Below are 18,784 nucleotides of genomic sequence, written 5' to 3' on the forward strand. Positions count from 1 at the left end.
AGCAGCAGCAGCAGCAACATGTCTCGTCTTAAGGTGGGAAGCCCAGAACTGAGCCTAGAACTGTAAATGGAGACAGAATTAAGTGGCACTATCACCTTTCTTCTGGTCACCGTACTTCCAATTATGTGGTCAGAGATCAGGTCAGTCTTTGACACACAATACTGGAGACTATAAAGGACTAAATCTCTGAGATTTCCACCCCAGGAGCTTCTGTTAAGTCATGCCTCCCCATCCTGCCTCCCCAACACTGGTGAAGCCTAGTGTTGAACACTGTTCACAAAACTTTAATCTTTCCAGTCTGTCCAAAATAACCAGAAAACAATTCAGCATATATTCAAGGACTGTAGCAGTCAGGGTCAGAAAGGAAAAAGATGACATAATAGAATGTTATAATTTACATACTGGTGGGCAGAGTTGAGAAAACTGATAAAGGAATTTGTCACCAGCCTCTGCCTCGAGGGGAATGGGCAGGGAGAGGTCTTTCCAGGACCCACTGAGACATGGAACCATGGAAAGGGGATGTCCACCTGGAACTGTGACCACAGAGACAGAGACACCGCTGGAACCAGGCTAGGAAGAAGGCAGGAGTGTTGGGAGATAGGTACCCTGATGTGTTCTTCTCCCATTCTCTGCCTGCTGTGGGTGGGAACCAAACAGAGCTGAATGACAAGAGTCACAAGAGAGGAGCCAGCCCACAGGGAGCAGAAGCAGGAGGAGGTGTGGGCATGAGGGCGAAGAGTGACAAAGGCTAAATGGTGTGTGTGCATGCATGCTAAGTCGCTTCAGTCATGTCTGACTCTGTGCAACTCTATGGACTGTAGTCCGCTAAGCTCCTCTGTCCATGAGATTTTTCAGGCAAGAATACTGGAGTGGGTTGCCATACCCTTCTCCAGGAAATGGTGTGCCAGGCATTTTTTCATTCTGAATGAATAAATAGATGAATGAATGAAGTGAGTCCAAGACCTATTACTCAATCAGTGATTGTTGAAATGCAAAAGTGAGTGAAAAGACTACAATATCCTTTATATTCTCTTGCCCCAGAATCTTGACTGAATTTCCACCCCCCAGTGCACCCCTCCTGGGCTCCACTCCTGCACCCTCCCCAGCCCCTGCTGACCCCTCAGAGCTTCCCACCAAAGGGTAAAAAGAGTTTTGATTTAATTTGGGAGGTAACAGAGTAGAGCAGCAGTTGTTCTAAACAGAGTTACAACATTATCAAGGAGAGGGCTTTAAGTCTTGGAATCATTCCCAAAATCAAAAATACACTCTAGAATGTCCATAGTTTTACAATAAAAAATTCAGTATCACTGTATCCTATGGAGAAAAATGGATGGCTTCTGAGAAAGCTGCCCCGGACAGTAACATGATGAGCACTCATTTGCAGATGCCTTGGGACTGGCCATTTTATGCTCAGATGGCCTCATCACATCATAGGCTTTTATTGCAAAGATGTCTGGATTCTCTGTCTGTTCCTCTATTTCTGTTTTATAGATAAGTTCATTTTTATCTGTTTATATTCCACATTTAAGTGATATCATATGATATCTGCCTTTGTCTGATGTGCTTCAGTTTACAGTTACCAGGGGGTAAGTAGGAGTGAGGGATAAATTGGAAGATTGGGACTGACATATATACACTAATAATATATATAAAACAGATAACTAATAAGGACCTACTGTATAGCAAACAGAATGCTACTCAATACTCTGTAAAGGCCTATATGGAAAAAGAAAGTAAAAAAGAGTGGGTGTAATATATGTATGGGGCTTCCCTGGTGGCTCAGTGATAAAGAACCCGCCTGCCAATGCAGGAGACGTGATGTCTATCCCTGAGTCGGGAAAATCCTATGAGTAGGGAATGGCTACCCACTCTAGTATTCTTGCCTGGTAAACCCCATGGACAGAGGAACTTGGCAGGCTACAGTCCATAGGGTTGCTAAAGAGTTAGACACGACTCAGTGACTAAACAACAATGTGTGTATAACTGATTCACTTTGCTGTACACATGAAACCAAATAACATTGTAAATCAACTACACTTCAATTTAAATGTTTAAAAAAAAGGATGTCTGGTCTGTCCATTCATTAGGCCAGTAGCGATGATGTTGAGAGAGTAGGGTATCTGAGAGAAACTCAAGATGCATAAAGCTGCTGGTAGGAACCCACAGCTACCGACTGTCTAATTCCTCCTCCAGGGGTTAAATCAACATGGAGAATACTCAGCACTGGATTCTTCAAACAATAATCCCCAGAAGTCTGGATTTTGAAGACATAGAAATTATTTTTAAGTATTATTTATTCTGCTACTCTGGTTAGATTGTTTTTGCATGGGGTGTGCAAGAGAAAATTGAGCGCTAAATTAAGAATTGTTAGTGTGTGTGTGTGTGTGTGTGTGTGTGTGTGTGTGTGTGTGTGAGCACAGGCATACACATGCGCTCAGTTATGTCTGACTCTTTGTGACTGCATGGACTGTAGCCCACTAGGCTCCTCTGTCCACGGAATTCTCCAGGCAAGAATACTGAAGTAGGGGATCTTCCCAATCCTGGGGATCGAACCTGAGTCTCCTGCATCTCCTGCATTGGAAAATGGATTCTTTACCACTGTGCCACCTGGGAAGGGGCTTGGTTATCTATATGCATTTAGCAGCCTATTTTGTATTCAAGTCCTGAAATCTTTTTTCCTAAATCAGATCTATACTATTTTTAATATTTATTTTTATTTATCTGTTTGACCACACTGGGTCTTAATTGCAGCATGTGAGATCTAGTTCCACAACCAGGAATTGAACCAAGGCCCCCTGATTTGGGGAACACAGAGTCTTAGCCACTGGACCACCAGGGAAGCCCCTCAGATCCGCTCTATTAGCAATTGTCACTTTATGCCTCATGAAGCCTGGCCAATTAGTCCCCAGAGTTTAAAACATCTTAGACAAAATCTAGAGCCAGATATACTGGAAGGAATGAGATAGGAATCACGATTCTGGATGGCCACAGCCCAGCTGATAGAAGCCCACACCCAATAGCCCGGGGAACAACATGGTTACAACCAAAAATCATTCACATTTTGAAAAGCAGGCTTCTGCCAATGCTCATATGAACCCATAAGAAAGAATCCAACTTGAGCTTTGAGTTGGAGTGGCCAGGTTCCCAGTTCAGTTATGTCTATGACAGGATATGTCAATAAATTTCATTTAGGATCTCCAGGGCCAGATTTGCAAAATCGAATCCCAATTAGGATAACTGACAACATATGACAAAGATCTGTAGATTAGGTAATGGTACTATATCAGTGATTTTTACTATTTGGTAGAGAATATGCCTGCCAATGCAGGAGACACAGGGGATGCAGATTCGATCCCTGGGTTGGGAAGATCCCCTGGAGGAGGAAATGGCAACACACTCACATATTCTTGCCTGGAAAATTCCATGGACAGAGGAGTTTGGCAGGCTACAGTCCATGGGGTCACAAAGAGTCAAACACAACTGAGCATGCATGTACTGTTAGTATCAGTATCAATTTTCTGATTTTAATTAATTACATTACAGTTATGTAAGAGAATGCCCCTGCTCTTAGGAAAACATACTGAAATACTGAAGGGTAAAGAGACATAATGACTTATTCTCAAATGATTCAGTAAAAATAATCACTTCTGTATACAGAAAAGAATAGACCAAATGTCACAAAATATTAACAATTAGGAGATCTGGGTAAAGGATATATAATTTTTTAAATATTTTTTCAAGTTATCTATAAGTTTTAAAATTACTTCATAATAAGGAGAAGGAAATGGCAACCCACTCCAGTATTCTTGCCTGGAGAATCCCATGAGCAGAGGAGCCTGGCTAGCTACAGTCCATTGGGTTGCAAGAATCGGACATGATTTAGTGACTAAACCACCACCACCAAGGTTGCTAGAGGGCTTCCATAGAGTCTCAGATGGTAAAGAATCTGCCTGCAATGCAGGTGACCTGGGTTCGATACCTGGGTCTGGAAGATCCCCTGGGAAAGGGAATGACCCACTCCAGTATTCTTGCCTGGAGGATTTTCCATGGATAGGGGAGCCTAGTGGATTACAGTCCATGGGGTCTGTAGTTGGACATGACTGAGCGACTAAGGTTGCTAGAAAACTAATTTTTTTTTTTTAAAAAAGCTAGAGTTGGCTTATGCCATCACTTAAGTGCAGTAATTTCAGTCTTGCTATTGCTGCAAAGTGAGTCAGAAATTGCATCTCCTGTTTCGTCATCTTTGAGCTAAAATGAGTCATTTCCTCTTTCAGCTAAAGAACGCTTCTGTTCATGGAGGCAAATGCTAAGGATGCTTTCCAAGTGAACCCTGAGGTAAGGGGAACTTGACACGTGCCCCTCTGTCACATCACCCATCTGTCCTGCTGTCGCTTCATCCAAGCTCAAGCAGGGACTTTTCTCTCTGGGCTCACAGACAGAATAATTCCAAAGCTGTCAATATCCACGTTGTTGCATTCTGCTGTTCTCAAAGACCTTTTTCAACTCCCTACCCTGTCCTACCCAGAAAACCCTTCTCTGTTTTTGTCAAAGAAAATACCATACCTGTTAACACATGATATCTTCTCAGGGTGCAGTTATGGGAGATTTCAATTTTCTCTGTATAGTTTTCTGAACTTGAGAGAATTTCAACAATGACTGTTTTATTCTTTTTTTAATATAAATGTATTTATTTAAATTGGAGGCTAATTACTTTACAATATTGTATTGGTTTTGCCATACATCAACATGAATCCACTACGGGTGTACATGTGTTCCCCATCCCTCCCACCTCTCTCCCCATCCCATCCCTCTGGGTCATCCCAGTGCGCAGCCCTGAGCATCCTATATCATGCATGTAACCTGGACTGGTGATTCGTTTCACATATGATATTATACATGTTTCAATGCCATTCTCCCAAATTATCCCACCCTCGCCCTCTCCCACAGAGTCCAAAAGACTGTTCTATACATCTGTGTCTCTTTTGCTGTCTCGCATACAAGGTTATCGTTACCATCTTTCTAAATACCATATATATACATTAGTATACCGTATTGGTGTTTTTCTTTCCGGCTTACTTCACTCTGTATAATAGGCTCCAGTTTCATCCACTTCATTAGAACTGATTCAAATGTATTCTTTTTAATGGCTGAGTAATACTCCATTGTGTATATGTACCACTGCTTTCTTATCCATTCATCTGCTGATGGACATCTAGGTTGCTTCCATGTCCTGGCTATTATAAACAGTGCTGCAATGAATATTGGGGTACACGTGTCTCTTTCAATTCTGGTTTCCTTGGTGTGTATGCCCAGCAGTGGGATTGCTGGATCATAAGGTAGCTCTATTTCCAGTGTTTTAAGGAATCTCCACACTGTTCTCCATAGTGGCTATACTAGTTTACATTCCCATCAACAGTGTAAGAGGGTTCCCTTTTCTCCACACCCTCTCCAGCATTTATTGCTTGTAGACTTTTGGATAGCAGCCATTCTGACTGGCATGAAATGGTACCTCATTGTGGTTTTGATTTGCATTTCTCTGATAATGAGTGATGTTGAGCATCTTTTCATGTGTTTGTTAGCCACTTGTATGTCTTCTTTGGAGAAATGCCTGTTTAGTTCTTTGGTCCATTTTTGATTGGGTCATTTATTTTTCTGGAATTGAGCTACAGGAGTTGCTTGTATATTTTTGAGATTAATTATTTGTCAGTTGCTTCATTTGCTATTATTTTCTCCATTCTGAAGTCTGTCTTTTCACCTTGCTTATATTTTCCTTTGTTGTGCAGAAGCTTTTAAGTTTAATTAGGTCCCATTTGTTTATTTTTGCTTTTATTTCCAATATTCTAGAAGGTGGGTCATAGAGGATCCTGCTGTCATTTATGTCAGAGAGTGTTTTGCATATGCTCTCCTCTAGGAGTTTTATAGTTTCTGGTCTTACGTTTAGATCTTTAATCCATTTTGAGTTTATTTTTGTGTTTGGTGTTAAAAAGTGTTCTAGTTTCATTCTTTTATAAGTGATTGACCAGTTTTCCCAGCACCACTTGTTAAAGAGATTGTCTTTTCTTCATTGTATATTCTTGCCTCCTTTGTCCATAGGTGCATGGACTTACGCAGCTATAAGGTGTCCATAGGTGCGTGGATTTATCTCTGGGCTTTTTATTTTGTTCCATTGATCTATATTTCTGTCTTTGTGCCAGTACCATACTGTCTTGATGACTGTGGCTTTGTAGTAGAGCCTGAAGTCAGGCAGGTTGATTCCTCCAGTTCCATTCTTCTTTCTCAAGATTGCATTGGCTATTTGAGGTTTTTTGTATTTCATACAAATTGTGAAATTATTTGTTCTAGCTCTGTGAAAAATACCGTTGGTAGCTTGATAGGGATTGCATTGAATCTCTAGATTGCTTTGGGTAGCATACTCATTTTCACTATATTGATTCTTCTGATCCATAAACACGGTATATTTCTCCATCTATTAATGTCCTTTTTGATTTCTTTCACCAGTGTTTTATAGTTTCTTATATATAGGTCTTTAGTTTCTTTAGGTAGGTATGTTCCTAAGTATTTTATTCTTTTCGTTGCAAAGGTGAATGGAATTGTTTCCTTAATTTCTCTTTCTGTTTTCTCATTATTAGTGCATAGGAATGCAAGGGATTTCTGTGTGTTGATTTTATATCCTGCAACTTTACTATATTCATTGATTATCTCTAGTAATTTTCTGGTGGAGTCTTTAGGGTTTTCCATGTACAGGATCATGTCATCTGCAAACAGTGAGAGTTTTACTTCTTCTTTTCCAATTTGGATTCCTTTTATTTCTTTTTCTGCTCTGATTGCTGTGGCCAAAACTTCCAAAACTCTGTTGAATAGTAGTGGTGAGAGTGGGCACCCTTGTCTTGTTCCTGACTCTAGGTGAAATGCTTTCAATTTTTCACCATTGAGGATAATGTTTGCTGTGGGTTTGTCATATATAGCTTTTATTATACTGAGGTATGTTCCTTCTATTCCTGCTTTCTGGAGAGTTTTTATCATACATGGATGTTGAGTTTTGTCAAAGGCTTTCTCTGCATCTATTGAGATAATCATATGGCTTTTATTTTTCAATTTGTTAATGTGGTGTATTACATTGATTGATTTGCAGATATTGAAGAATCCTTGCATCCCTGGGATAAAGCCCACTTGGTCATGATGTACGATCTTTTTGATGTGTTGTTGGATTCTGATTGCTAGAATTTTGTTAAGGATTTTTGCGACTATGTTCGTCAGTGATCTTGGCCTGTAGTTTTCCTTTTTTGTGGCATCTTTGTCAGGTTTTGGTATTAGAGTGATGGTGGCCTCATAGAATGAGTTTGGAAGTTTACCTTCCTCTGAAATTTTCTGGAAGAGTTTGAGTAGGATAGGTATTAGCTCTTCTCTAAATTTTTGGTAGAATTCAGCTGTGAAACCGTCTGGACCTGGACTTTTGTTTGCTGGAAGATTTCTGATTACAGTTTCAATTTCCATGCTTGTAATGTGTCTGTTAAGATTTTCTATTTCTTCCTGGTTCAGTTTTGGAAAGTTGTACTTTTCTAAGAATTTGTCCATTTGTTTCAAGTTGTCCATTTTACTGGCATATAATTGCTGATTGTAGTCTCTTATGATCCTTTGTATTTCTGTGTTGTCTGTTGTGATCTCTCCATTTTCATTTCTAATTTTATTGATTTGATTTTTCTCTCTTTGTTCCTTGATGAGTCCGGCTAATGGTTTGTCAATTTTATTTATCTTTTCAAAGAACCAGCTTTTGGCTTTGTTGATTTTTGCTATGGTCTCTTTTGATTCTTTTGCATTTATTTCTGCCCTAATTTTTAAGATTTCTTTCCTTCTAGTAGCCCTGGGGTTCTTCATTTCTTCTTTTTTCTAGTTGTTTTAGTTGTAGAGTTAGGTTATTTATTTGACTTTGTTCTTGTTTCTTAAGGTATGCCTGTATTGCTATGAACTTTCCCCTTAGCACTGCTTTTACAGTGTCCCGCAGGTTTTACTCCTTGGAAGAAAATTTATGACCAACCTAGATAGCATATTCAAAAGCAGACACATTACTTTGCCAACTAAGGTCCGTCTAGTCAAGGCTATGGTTTTTTCCGGTAGTCATGTATGGATGTGAGAGTTGGACTGTGAAGAAGGCTGAGCACCAAAGAATTGATGCTTTTGAACTGTGGTGTTGAAGAAGACTCTTGAGAGTCCCTTGGACTGCAAGGAGATCCAACCAGTCCATTCTGAAGGAGATCAACCCTGGGATTTCTTTGGAAGGAATGCTGCTAAAGCTGAAACTCCAGTGCTTTGGCCACCTCATGTGAAGAGTTGACTCATTGGAAAAGACTCTGATGCTGGGAGGGATTGGGGGCAGGAGGAGAAGGGGACGACCGAGGATGAGATGACTGGATGGCATCACTGACTCGATGGACGTGAATCTGAGTGAACTCCAGGAGTTGATGATGGACAGGGAGGCCTGGCGTGCTGCGATTCATGGGGTCACAAAGAGTCGGACATGACTGAGTGACTGAACTGAACTGAACTGAACAGGTTTTGAGTTGCTGTGTTTTCATTTTCATTCATTTCTATGCATGTTTTGATTTCTTCTGTGATTTGTTGGTTATTCAGCAGCGTGTTGTTCAGCCTCCATATGTTGAAATTTTTAATAGTTTTTCTCCTGCAATTGAGATCTAATCTTACTGCCTTGTGGTCAGAAAAGATGCATGGATTGATTCCAATTTTTTTTTAATTTACCCAGGTTAGATTTATGGCCCAGGATGTGACCTATCCTGGAGAAGGTTCCTTGTGCGCTTGAGAAAAAAGGTGAAATTCATTGTTTGGGGGTGAAACGTCCTATAGATATCAATTAGATCTAACTGGTCTATTGTATCATTTAAAGTTTGTGTTTCCTTGTTAATTTTCTGTTTAGTTGATCTATCCATAGGTGTGAGTGGGATATTAAGGTCTCTCACTATTATTGTGTTATTGTTAATTTCCCCTTTTATACTTGTTAGCATTTGTCTTACATATTGTGGTGCTCCTATGTTGGGTGCATATATATTTATAATTGTTATATCTTCTTCTTGCATTGATCCTTTGATCACTATGTAGTGTCCTTCTTTGTCTCTTTTCACAGCCTTTGTTTTAAGTCTATTTTATCTGATATGAGTATTGCTACTCCTGCTTTCTTTTTCCAGCCCTTCACTTTCAGTCTGTATGTGTCCCTTGTTTTGAGGTGAGTCTCTTATAGACAACATATATAGGGGTCTTGTTTTTGTATCCATTCATCCAGTCTTTGTCTTTTGGTTGGGGCATTCAATCCATTTACGTTTAAGGTAATTATTGTTAAGTATGATACGTTGTCATTTACTTTATTGTTTTGGGTTCAAGTTTATACACCCTTGTTGTGTTTCCTGTCTAGAGAAGATCCTTTAGCATTTGTTGGAGAGCTGGTTTGGTGGTGCTGAATTCTCTCCGCTTTTGCTTGTCTGTAAAGCTTTTGATTTCTCCTTCATATTTGAATGAGATCCTTGCTGGGTACAATAATCTGGGCTGTAGGTTATTTTCTTTCATCACTTTAAGTATGTCTTGCCATTCCCTCCTGGCCTGAAGAGTTTCTATTGAAAGATCAGCTGTTATCCTTATAGGAATCCCCTTGTGTGTTATTTATTATTTTTCCCTTGGTGCTTTTAATATTTTTCTTTGTGTTTGATCTTTGTTAATTTGGTTAATATGTGTCTTGGGGTGTTTTGCCTTGGGTTTATCCTGTTTGCGACTCTCTGGGTTTCTTGGACTTGGGTGATTATTTCCTTTCCCATTTTAGGGAATTTTTCAACTATTATCTCCTCAAGTATTTTCTCATCGTCTTTCTTTTTGTCTTCTTCTGGGACTCCTATGATTCAAATGTTGGGGCATTTAACATTGTCCTGGAGGTTTCTGAGATTGTCCTCATTTCTTTTAATTCGTTTTTCTTTTTTCCTCTCTGATTCATTTATTTTACCATTCTATCTTCTAATTCAATTCACTAATCCTATCTTCTGGCTCTGTTATTCTACTATTTGTTGCCTCCAGAGTGTTTTTTATCTCATTTATTGCATTATTCATTATAAATTGACTCTTTTTTATTTCTTCTAGGTCTTTGTTAAACCTTTCTTGCATCTTCTCAGTCCTTGTCTCCAGGCTATTTATCTGTGATTCCATTTTGATTTCAAGATTTTGGATCATTTTCACTATCATTATTTGGAATTCTTTATCAGGTAGATTCCCTATCTCTTCCTCTTTGGTTTCGTGGGCATTTATCCTGTTCCTTTTCCTGCTGGGTATTCTTCTATCTCTTCATCTTGTTTATATTGCTGAGTTTGGGGTGGTCTTTCTGTATTCTGGCAGTTTATGGAGTTCTCTTTATTGTGGAGTTTCCTCGCTGTGGGTAGGTTTGTACAGGTGGCTTGTCAAGGTTTCTTGGTTAGGGAAGCCTGTGTCGGTGTTCTGGTGGGTAGAGCTGGATTTCTTCTCTCCGCAGTGCAATGAAGTGTCCAGTAATGAGTTATGAGATGTCAGTGGTTTTGGAGTGACTTTGGGCAGCCTGTATATTGGAGCTCAGGGCTGTGGTCCTGTGTTGCTGGAGAATTTGCATGGTATGTCTTTCTCTGGAACTTGTTGGCCCTTGGGTGGTGGTTGGTTTCAGTGTAGGTATGGAGGCGTTTGATGAGCTCCTGTCAATTAATGTTTCCTGGAGTCAGGAGTTCTCTGGTGTTCTCAGGGTTTCAACTTAAGCCTCCTGCTTCTGGGTTTCAGTCTTATTTTTACAGTAGTCTCAAGACTTCTCCTTTTATACAGCACTGTTGACAAAAAATCTAGGTTAAAGATGAAAAGTTTCTCCACAGTGAGAAACATCCAGAGAGGCTCACAGAGTTACATGGAGAAGAGAAGAGGGAGGAGGGAGTTAGAGGTGATGAGGATGAGATGAGGTAGAATCAAAAGAGGAGACAGCAAGCTAGCCAGTAATCACTTCCTTATGTGCACTCCACAACTGGACCACTCAGAGATGTTCACAGAGTTATACAGAGAAAAGAAGAGGGAGGAAGGAGATAGAGGTGACCAGGAGGATAAAAAGGGGGAATCAAAAGGGGAGAGACAGATCCAGCCAGTAATCAGTTCCCTAAGTGTTCTCCACCATCTGGAACACACAGAGATTCAGAGTTGGGTAGAGAAGAGAGGGGGTAGGGAGGAGACACAGGACACCTGGTGGAGAAAAAGGAGAGTCCAAAGGGGGAGAGAGAAGTCAAGCCAGTAATCTCGCTCCCAAGTAAAAATGGGTACTGAAGATTGGGTTCTTAAAAGTACAAAATTGATAACAAATACCAAAGAGCAAAGATTAAAAATCTTGAATGGTGCTTTAAGAAAAGAGTTGATGCATATATAGTATCTGATGCAGTGCCTCAAAGTTACACCAGGAGTGTTCAGAGTCTCCAGTAGAGGGGTGGGTTGACGGTGGCCTGCTGCAGAGTCGGGGGCACTGAGTGCAGCAGTGCCTGTGTGGGACCTTTGGAAGGAGCTTGTCTCTCTTTTAATCTTTTATATTTTTTCCTACCTCCTTTCGAAGACAATGGGCTGCTTTTCTGGGTGCCTGATGTCCTCTGACAGCATTCAGAAGTTGTTTTGTGGAATTTACTCAGTGTTCAAATGTTCTTTTGGTGAATTTGGGGGGGAAAGTGATCTCCCTGTCCAATTCCTCCGCCATCTTAGGACCACCCCTGACTGTTTTATTCTTATAAAATCAGAAAAAAAGAAGTTTCATGTTTGCTTTTATTTTCCCAAGAAGCTCTGCATAAAATTTTTTTTAATATTTATTTATTTGGCTGCACCTGGTTCTTCTTGCAGCATGTGAATTCTTAGTTGCAGCATGTGGGATCTAGTTCCTCTGCCAGAGATTGAACCCAGGCATCCTGTGTTGAGAGTGCAGAGTCTTAGCCTTTGGACCACCAGGGAAGTCCCTTTGCATAAATTCTTGCCATGACTTTCTGTCCCCCTTTCAGCCCCTGAATATTGTAACAGCTGCATGTCCTCTCCCTCTCAACTCACTAACAGTCCTTATGGAAAGACTGATATATGCTGGGCTCTGCAACTCCCCCATCCACTACCCACAAGGAAAGTCACTTCATGGCCCCATGACCCACTGAGCGCCAGGCACAATCTGCTAACTTGGATCTCACAAGTTACTGGTTCCCTCTCCCCACCTACAATATCCTCTTGCCATTCTGGAGTTGGAGTCGGATAGAAGTACTTACCTCACATGTTCCCTCTTCATGCCAACTCACATACCATGCTCCAATTCCATCTCCCTAAGATACCAGGCCCAGCTGGTATCTGATAATACTTCATAACCTGACAAATGGGTCATGAAGTATTATGAGTCCATTTGACAGATGGAGGAACCAAATCTCCCTCTGTATACACTACAGTAAAATGGAACCTAGACCCTTGGAGACCAGTTTGACCTGGTCAACCTGTGTCACCCTGAGGATGCACTCTATCGTTCAGAGGAAGTTAAGGACTCATGAAAATATGAAACTGACGGTAGGTGTTGTGAGAGGGCATCAGAGAGGAGACACACTGAAACCATAATCACAGAACACTAGTCAACCTGATTACACAGACCACAGCCTTGTCTAACCCAATGAAACTAAGCCATGCCATTTGGGGCCACCCAAGACGGGTGGGTCATGGTGGAGAGGTCTGACAGAATGTGGTCCACTGGAAAAGGGAATGGCAAGCCACTTCAGTATTCTTGCCTTGAGAACCCCATGAACAGTATGAAAAGGCAAAATGATAGGATACTGAAAGAGGAACTCCCCAAGTCAGTAGGTGCCCAATATGCTACTGGAGATCAGTGGAGAAATAACTCCAGAAAGAATGAAGGGATGGAGCCAAAGCAAAAACAATACCCAGTTGTGGATGTGACTGGTGATAGAAGCAAGGTCCAATGCTGTAAAGAGCAATATTGCATAGGAGCCTGGAATGTCAAGTCCATGAATCAAGGCAAATTGGCAGTGGTCAAACAAGAGATGGCAAGAGTGAACATCGACATTCTAGGAATCAGTGAACTAAAATGGACTGGAATGGGTGAATTTAATTCAGATGACCATTATATCAACTGCCGTGGGCAGGGTTGCCTTAGAATAAATGGAGTAGCCATCATGGTCAACAAAAGAGTCCAAAATGCAGTACTTGGATGCAATCTCAAAACTGACAGAATGATCTCTATTCGTTTCCAAGGCAAACCGTTCAATATCACAGTAATCCAAGTCTTTGCCCCAATCAGTAATGCTGTAGAAGCTGAAGTTGAACAGTTCTATGAAGACCTACAAGACCTTTTAGAACTAACATCCAAAAAAAAAATATCCTTTTCATTATAGGGGACTGGAATGCAAAAGTAGGAAGTCAAGAAACACCTGGGGTAACAGGAAAATTTGGCCTTGGAATCCGGAATGAAGCAGAGCAAAGGCTAATAGAGTTTTGCCAAGAGAACACACTGTTCATAGCAAACACCCTCTTCCAACAACACAAGAGAGGACTCTACACATGGACATCACCAGATGGTCAACACTGAAATCAGATTGATTATATTCTTTGCAGCCAAAGATGGAGAAGCTCTATACAGTCAGCAAAAACAAGACCAAGAGCTGACTGTGGCTCAGATCATGAACTCCTTATTGCCAAATTCTGACTTAAATTAAAGAAAGTAGGGAAAACCACTAGACCATTCAGGTATGACCTAAATCAAATCCCTTATGACTATACAGTGGAAGTGAGAAATAATTTAAGGGACTAGATCTGATAGATAGAGTGCCTGATGAACTATGGACAGAGGTTCGTGACATTGTACAGGAGACAGGGATCAAGAACATCCCCATGGAAAAGAAATGCAAGAAAGCAAAATGGCTGTCTGAGGAGGCCTTACAAATAGCTGTGAAAAGAAGAGAAGTGAAAAACAAAGGAGAAAAGGAAAGATATAAGCATCTGAATGCAGAGTTCCAAAGAATAGCAAGGAGAGATAAGAAAGCCTTCTTCAGCAATCAGTGCAAAGAAATAGAGGAAAAGAACAGAATGGGAAAGACTAGAGATCTCTTCAAGAAAATCAGAGATACCAAGGGAACATTTCATGCAAAGATGGGCTTGATAAAAGACAGAAATGGTATGGACCTAACAGAAGCAGAAGATATTAAGAAGAGGTGGCAAGAATACACAGAAGAATTGTACAAAAAAGATCTTCACGACCCAGATAATCACGATGGTGTGATCACTCACCTAGAGCCAGACATCCTGGAATGTGAAGTCAAGTGGTCCTTAGAAAGCATCACTATGAACAAAGTTAGTGGAGGTGATGGAATTCCAGTTGGGCTATTTCAAATCCTGAAAAATGATGCTGTGAAAATGCTGTGCTCAATATGCCAGCAAATTTGGAAAACTCAGCAGTGGCCACAGGACTGGAAAAGGTCAGTTTTCATTCCAATCCCAAAGAAAGGCAATGCCAAAGGATGCTCAACCTACTGCACAATTGCACTCATCTCACACACTAGTAAAGTAATGCTCAAAATTCTCCAAGCCAGGCTTCAGCAGTACATGAACCATGAACTTCCTGATGTTCAAGTTGGTTTTAGAAAAGGCAGAGGAACCAGAGATCAAATTGCCAACATCTACTGTATCATCGAAAAAGCAAGAGAGTTTCAGAAAAACATCTATTTCTGCTTTATTGACTACGCCAAAGCCTTTGACTGTGTGGATCATGATATCTGTGGAAAATTCTGAAAGAGATGGGAGTTCCAGACCACCTGACCTGCCTCTTGAGAAACCTATATGCAGGTCAGGAAGCAACAGTTAGAACTGGACATGGAACAACAGACTGGTTCCAAATAGGAAAGGAGTGCTCAAGACTGTATATAGTCACCCCGCTTATTTAACTTATATGCAGAGTACATCATGAGAAACGCTGGGCTGGAAGAAGCACAAGCTGGAATCAAGATTGCTGGGAGAAATATCAATAACCTCAGATATGCAGATGACACCACCCTTATGGCAGAAAGTGAAGAGGAACTAAAAAGCCTCTTGATGAAAGTGAAAGACGAGAGTGGAAAATTTGGCTTAAAGCTCAACATTCAGAAAACAAAGATCATGGCATCTGGTCCCATCACTTCATGGGAAATATATGGGGAAACAGTGGAAACAGTGTCAGACTTTATTTTGGGGGGCTCCAAAATCACTACAGATGGTGATTGCAGCCATGAAATTAAAATATGCTTACTCCTTGGAAGGAAAGTTATGACCAACCTAGATAGCATAGTCAAAAGCAGACACATTACTTTGGCAACAAAGGTCCGTCTAGTCAAGGCTATGGTTTTTCCAGTGGTCATGTATGGATGTGAGAGTTCGACTGTGAAGAAAGCTGAGCGCCAAAGAATTGATGCTTTTGAACTGTGGTGTTGAAATAGACTCTTGTGAGTCCCTTGGACTGCAAGGAGATCCAAGCAATCCATCCTAAAGGAGATCAGTCCTGTGTGTTCATTGGAAGGACTGATGCTAAGGCTGAAACTCCAATACTTTGGCCACCTCATGCAGAGTTGACTCATTGGAAAAGACTCTGATGCTGGGAGGGATTGAGGGCAGGAGGAGAAGGGGACGACAGAGGATGAGATGGCTGGATGGCATCACAGACTTGATGGCCATGAGTTTGGGTGAACCCCAGGAGTTGGTGATGGACAGGGAAGCCTGGCGTGCTGCAATTCATGGGGTCGCAAAGAGTCAGACATGACTGAGCAATTGAACTGAACTGAAGCCATGAATAGATGAGAATTCTGGCCAAAATTATTCTATGATATCCTAAATCTATCCCAGGATACTTACTAGCCTTCCAACATTGAAAATGATGATCTTTTGAGGACCGCTGATGCTTCCCTGAAAGCTCAGTTGGTGAAGAATCTTCTTGCAATGTAGGAGACCCTGGTTCAAGACCTGGGTTGGGAAGATCCACTGGGAGAAGGGGCAGGCTACCCACTCCAGTATTCTTGGGCTTCCCTTATGGGTCAGCTGGTAAAGAATCTGCCTGCAATGTGGGATATCTGGGTTCAATCCCTGTGTTGGGAAGATCCCCTGGAGAAGGGAAAGGCTACCCACTCCAGTATTTGGCCTGGAGAATCCCATGGACTGTATAGATCATTGGGTTGCAAAGAGTCAGACACAACTGAATGACTCTCACATTCTGATGCTTCAGTGTCAAGAATCCAGCCTGGACTTTCCCTCTGGGCCAGAGTTTCTTACTTTTAACACTGCTGATGTTCTAGAACAGATAATTCTTTGTTGTGGGGCTCTTTTGTGTATTGTAGCATGCTTGGCAGCACCCCTTGATCCAACCCAACAAATGGCAATATTCTTCCCCTCACCCCACTTGTAATGATCAACCAAGTCTTCAGATGTTGACTAAGGTTCCAGAGAGGACAAATTCCACCCCCTCAAGTAGTGACAATAAAATCATATTTCCAGACATTGCCAAATGTCCCCTGGGTTGGGGGAAGCAAAATCCTCCAACCAGTGCCCACCAGTGGAAAAGCCCTGCTCTTAGTTACCTTGGCCTAGCAAGAACTTATATTTTTCATGCAAGTAGATTGGAATCAATAGTGTTCAGAGAGTAGACATCAGCAAGGACTTGGAGAAGGAGATGCCATGAGTTGTCAAAATGCTTCCGCACAACGAGACCCTGTGGCTGAAAGTCCAGGAATACTTGGTAGCATTACAACTGAAGTGTCAACCCAGCCAGACTGCAGGCTTCTCAGAGTTTCTTCTTCCGAAGCTTCTGCTCCTTGATGCCAAATGCCTCGTGAGATTTGGTTGAGTAAAAGACAAACGAGAGAAGGAAGGATAACACTGAACACTTGAGCAACCCTTACCTTTGGGAGGTCCAGAAAAACACAGTGTGATCTGAGGTGGGGTGGGGAGGGGAGGGCATTGGTGACTCTTTTTTGTTTATATGTATGTGTGTGCATGCTAAGTCACTTCAGTCACATCTGACTCTTTGTGACTGTATGAACTGTAGCTCAGCAGGCTCCTTTGTCCACGGGATTCTGCAGACAAGAATACTGGAGAGGGTTGCCATGCCCTCCTCCAAGGGATCTTCCCAACCCAGGGATCAAACACAAGTCTCTTACACCTCCTGAATTGGTATACAAGTTCTTTACCACTGAGCCACCTGGGAAGCCTGTTTATAAATATAAAGTGCATCCACCCCTCATTATCTTCACCCTTTACCCAACCTAGTTAGTATTTGACATGAAAGTGTTGGCTTCTGATGCCAGTAGGTATCTGAAAACACAGGCAAGAACTTGAGAGCTGTCCCCTGGTTGTCCAAGAGAAACAGAAATGCTGCTCAGTTTCAGGGTGAAAGGAACATCCAAAAAAGCAATGTTCAGAAAAGAATTCAGAAGGAAATAAAAAGGGGGATTGGAATTAAGAGTAGAATTCCAATTCCCATCTGTGACCCCACTGCAAGGGCCACAGTCCGTTTTGTGGCCTTCAGTATGGTTTCTGGTCTTTTCAAAATATTAACCCTTCAAGCCTGTCCCCATGGCAGTGATCTCTCCCTAACAACCTCTCTCTGACACCTCCCCACCCAGGGTGGAACAGAATGCCACTCTGACGGGCATGCCAGGTTCTTTTGCAAGATCTTGGCATTCTTTGGGCTCTGCCCATTCCAACCCTTCCACCTCCAGTTCTTTCCCAGGCTCCCATCTACACAGCTTTAACCTTAACTCTCTCCAGGCTTTAAGAGACTAGCAGGAACTGCAGAGCAGCCCAGGGCACCGGGGAGGATATGCCTGTCCATAGCATATACTTTGAAGTGAATCTAAAGCTCTAAACCTGTAATCTTTTCACCTACTGGGCTTGCATGCCAGAGTCCTTCAAATGCCTGTCATTTGAGCCTCTGCATTGACTAAAGTATGGCATTGTGGAAAACCTACACATTTACCTAATAGGAGTAAGATTTTAATTTACTGGTAAGAATTTTGATTTACAATGTTGTGTTAATTTCTGCTGTTTAGCAAAGTGATTTATATATATATATATATATATGTATATATATATTCCTTTTATATTCTTTTTCATTAGGGCTTATCATAGGATGTTGAATATAGTTCCATGTGCTGTATAGTAGAACCTTGTTGTTTATCCACTCTATATATAATAGCTTACATCCGCTAACCCCAACCTTCCACTCCATCCTTCCCCCAACCCCCTCTCCTTGGCAACCGCAAGTCTGTTTTCTGTGTCCAGGAGGCTGTTTCTGATTTGCTGATAGGTTCATTTGTGTCATATTTTAGATTCCACATATAAATGATATCATACGATATTTGTCTTTCTCTTTCTGACTTACTTCATTTAGTATGATCATCTCTAGTTGCATGCATGTTACTGCAAATGGCATTATCTCATTCTTTTTAGTGACTGAGTAGCAGTCCATTGTACATTTGTGTTACATGATTTATTTTTATTTTATTTTTATGTGTTTATTTATTTACTTATTTTTGGCTGTGCTGGGTCTTTGTTGCTACATGCAGGCTTTCTCTAGTTGCGGCGAGCGGGGGCTACTCTTTGTTGCAGTGTGCAGGCTTCTCATTGCAACGGCTTCTCTTGCTATGGAGCACAGGCTTTAGAGCTCAGACTCAGTAGTTGTGGCACATAGGCTTATTAGTTGCCCCGTGGGCATTGTGGGATCTTCCTGGACTAGAGATTGAAC

General features: G+C 41.4%; 1 protein-coding gene across 6 annotated transcripts in view; it reads left to right on the top strand.

Moving 5' to 3' along the window:
* The window catches only part of PRLR (prolactin receptor), a 198,570-nt gene that overhangs the window by 120,902 nt on the left and 58,884 nt on the right, over positions 1 to 18,784 (top strand). For 5 of the 6 annotated variants that reach the window (XM_018065467.1, XM_013972808.2, XM_018065466.1 and 2 more), the window contains exon 2: positions 4,275 to 4,335. The exons of the other annotated variant lie outside the window; for it this stretch is intronic. Coding sequence is in view for 3 of the 5 variants with exons in the window: in XM_013972808.2 (XP_013828262.1) it covers positions 4,294 to 4,335 (42 nt within the window). In the remaining 2 variants the exon portion in view is untranslated. The remainder of the gene's footprint in view (positions 1 to 4,274; positions 4,336 to 18,784) is intronic. 6 annotated transcript variants of the gene reach the window in all.

The sequence above is a fragment of the Capra hircus genome, chromosome 20 (assembly GCF_001704415.2).
Source record: "Capra hircus breed San Clemente chromosome 20, ASM170441v1, whole genome shotgun sequence".
Taxonomy (NCBI): Eukaryota; Metazoa; Chordata; class Mammalia; order Artiodactyla; family Bovidae; genus Capra; species Capra hircus.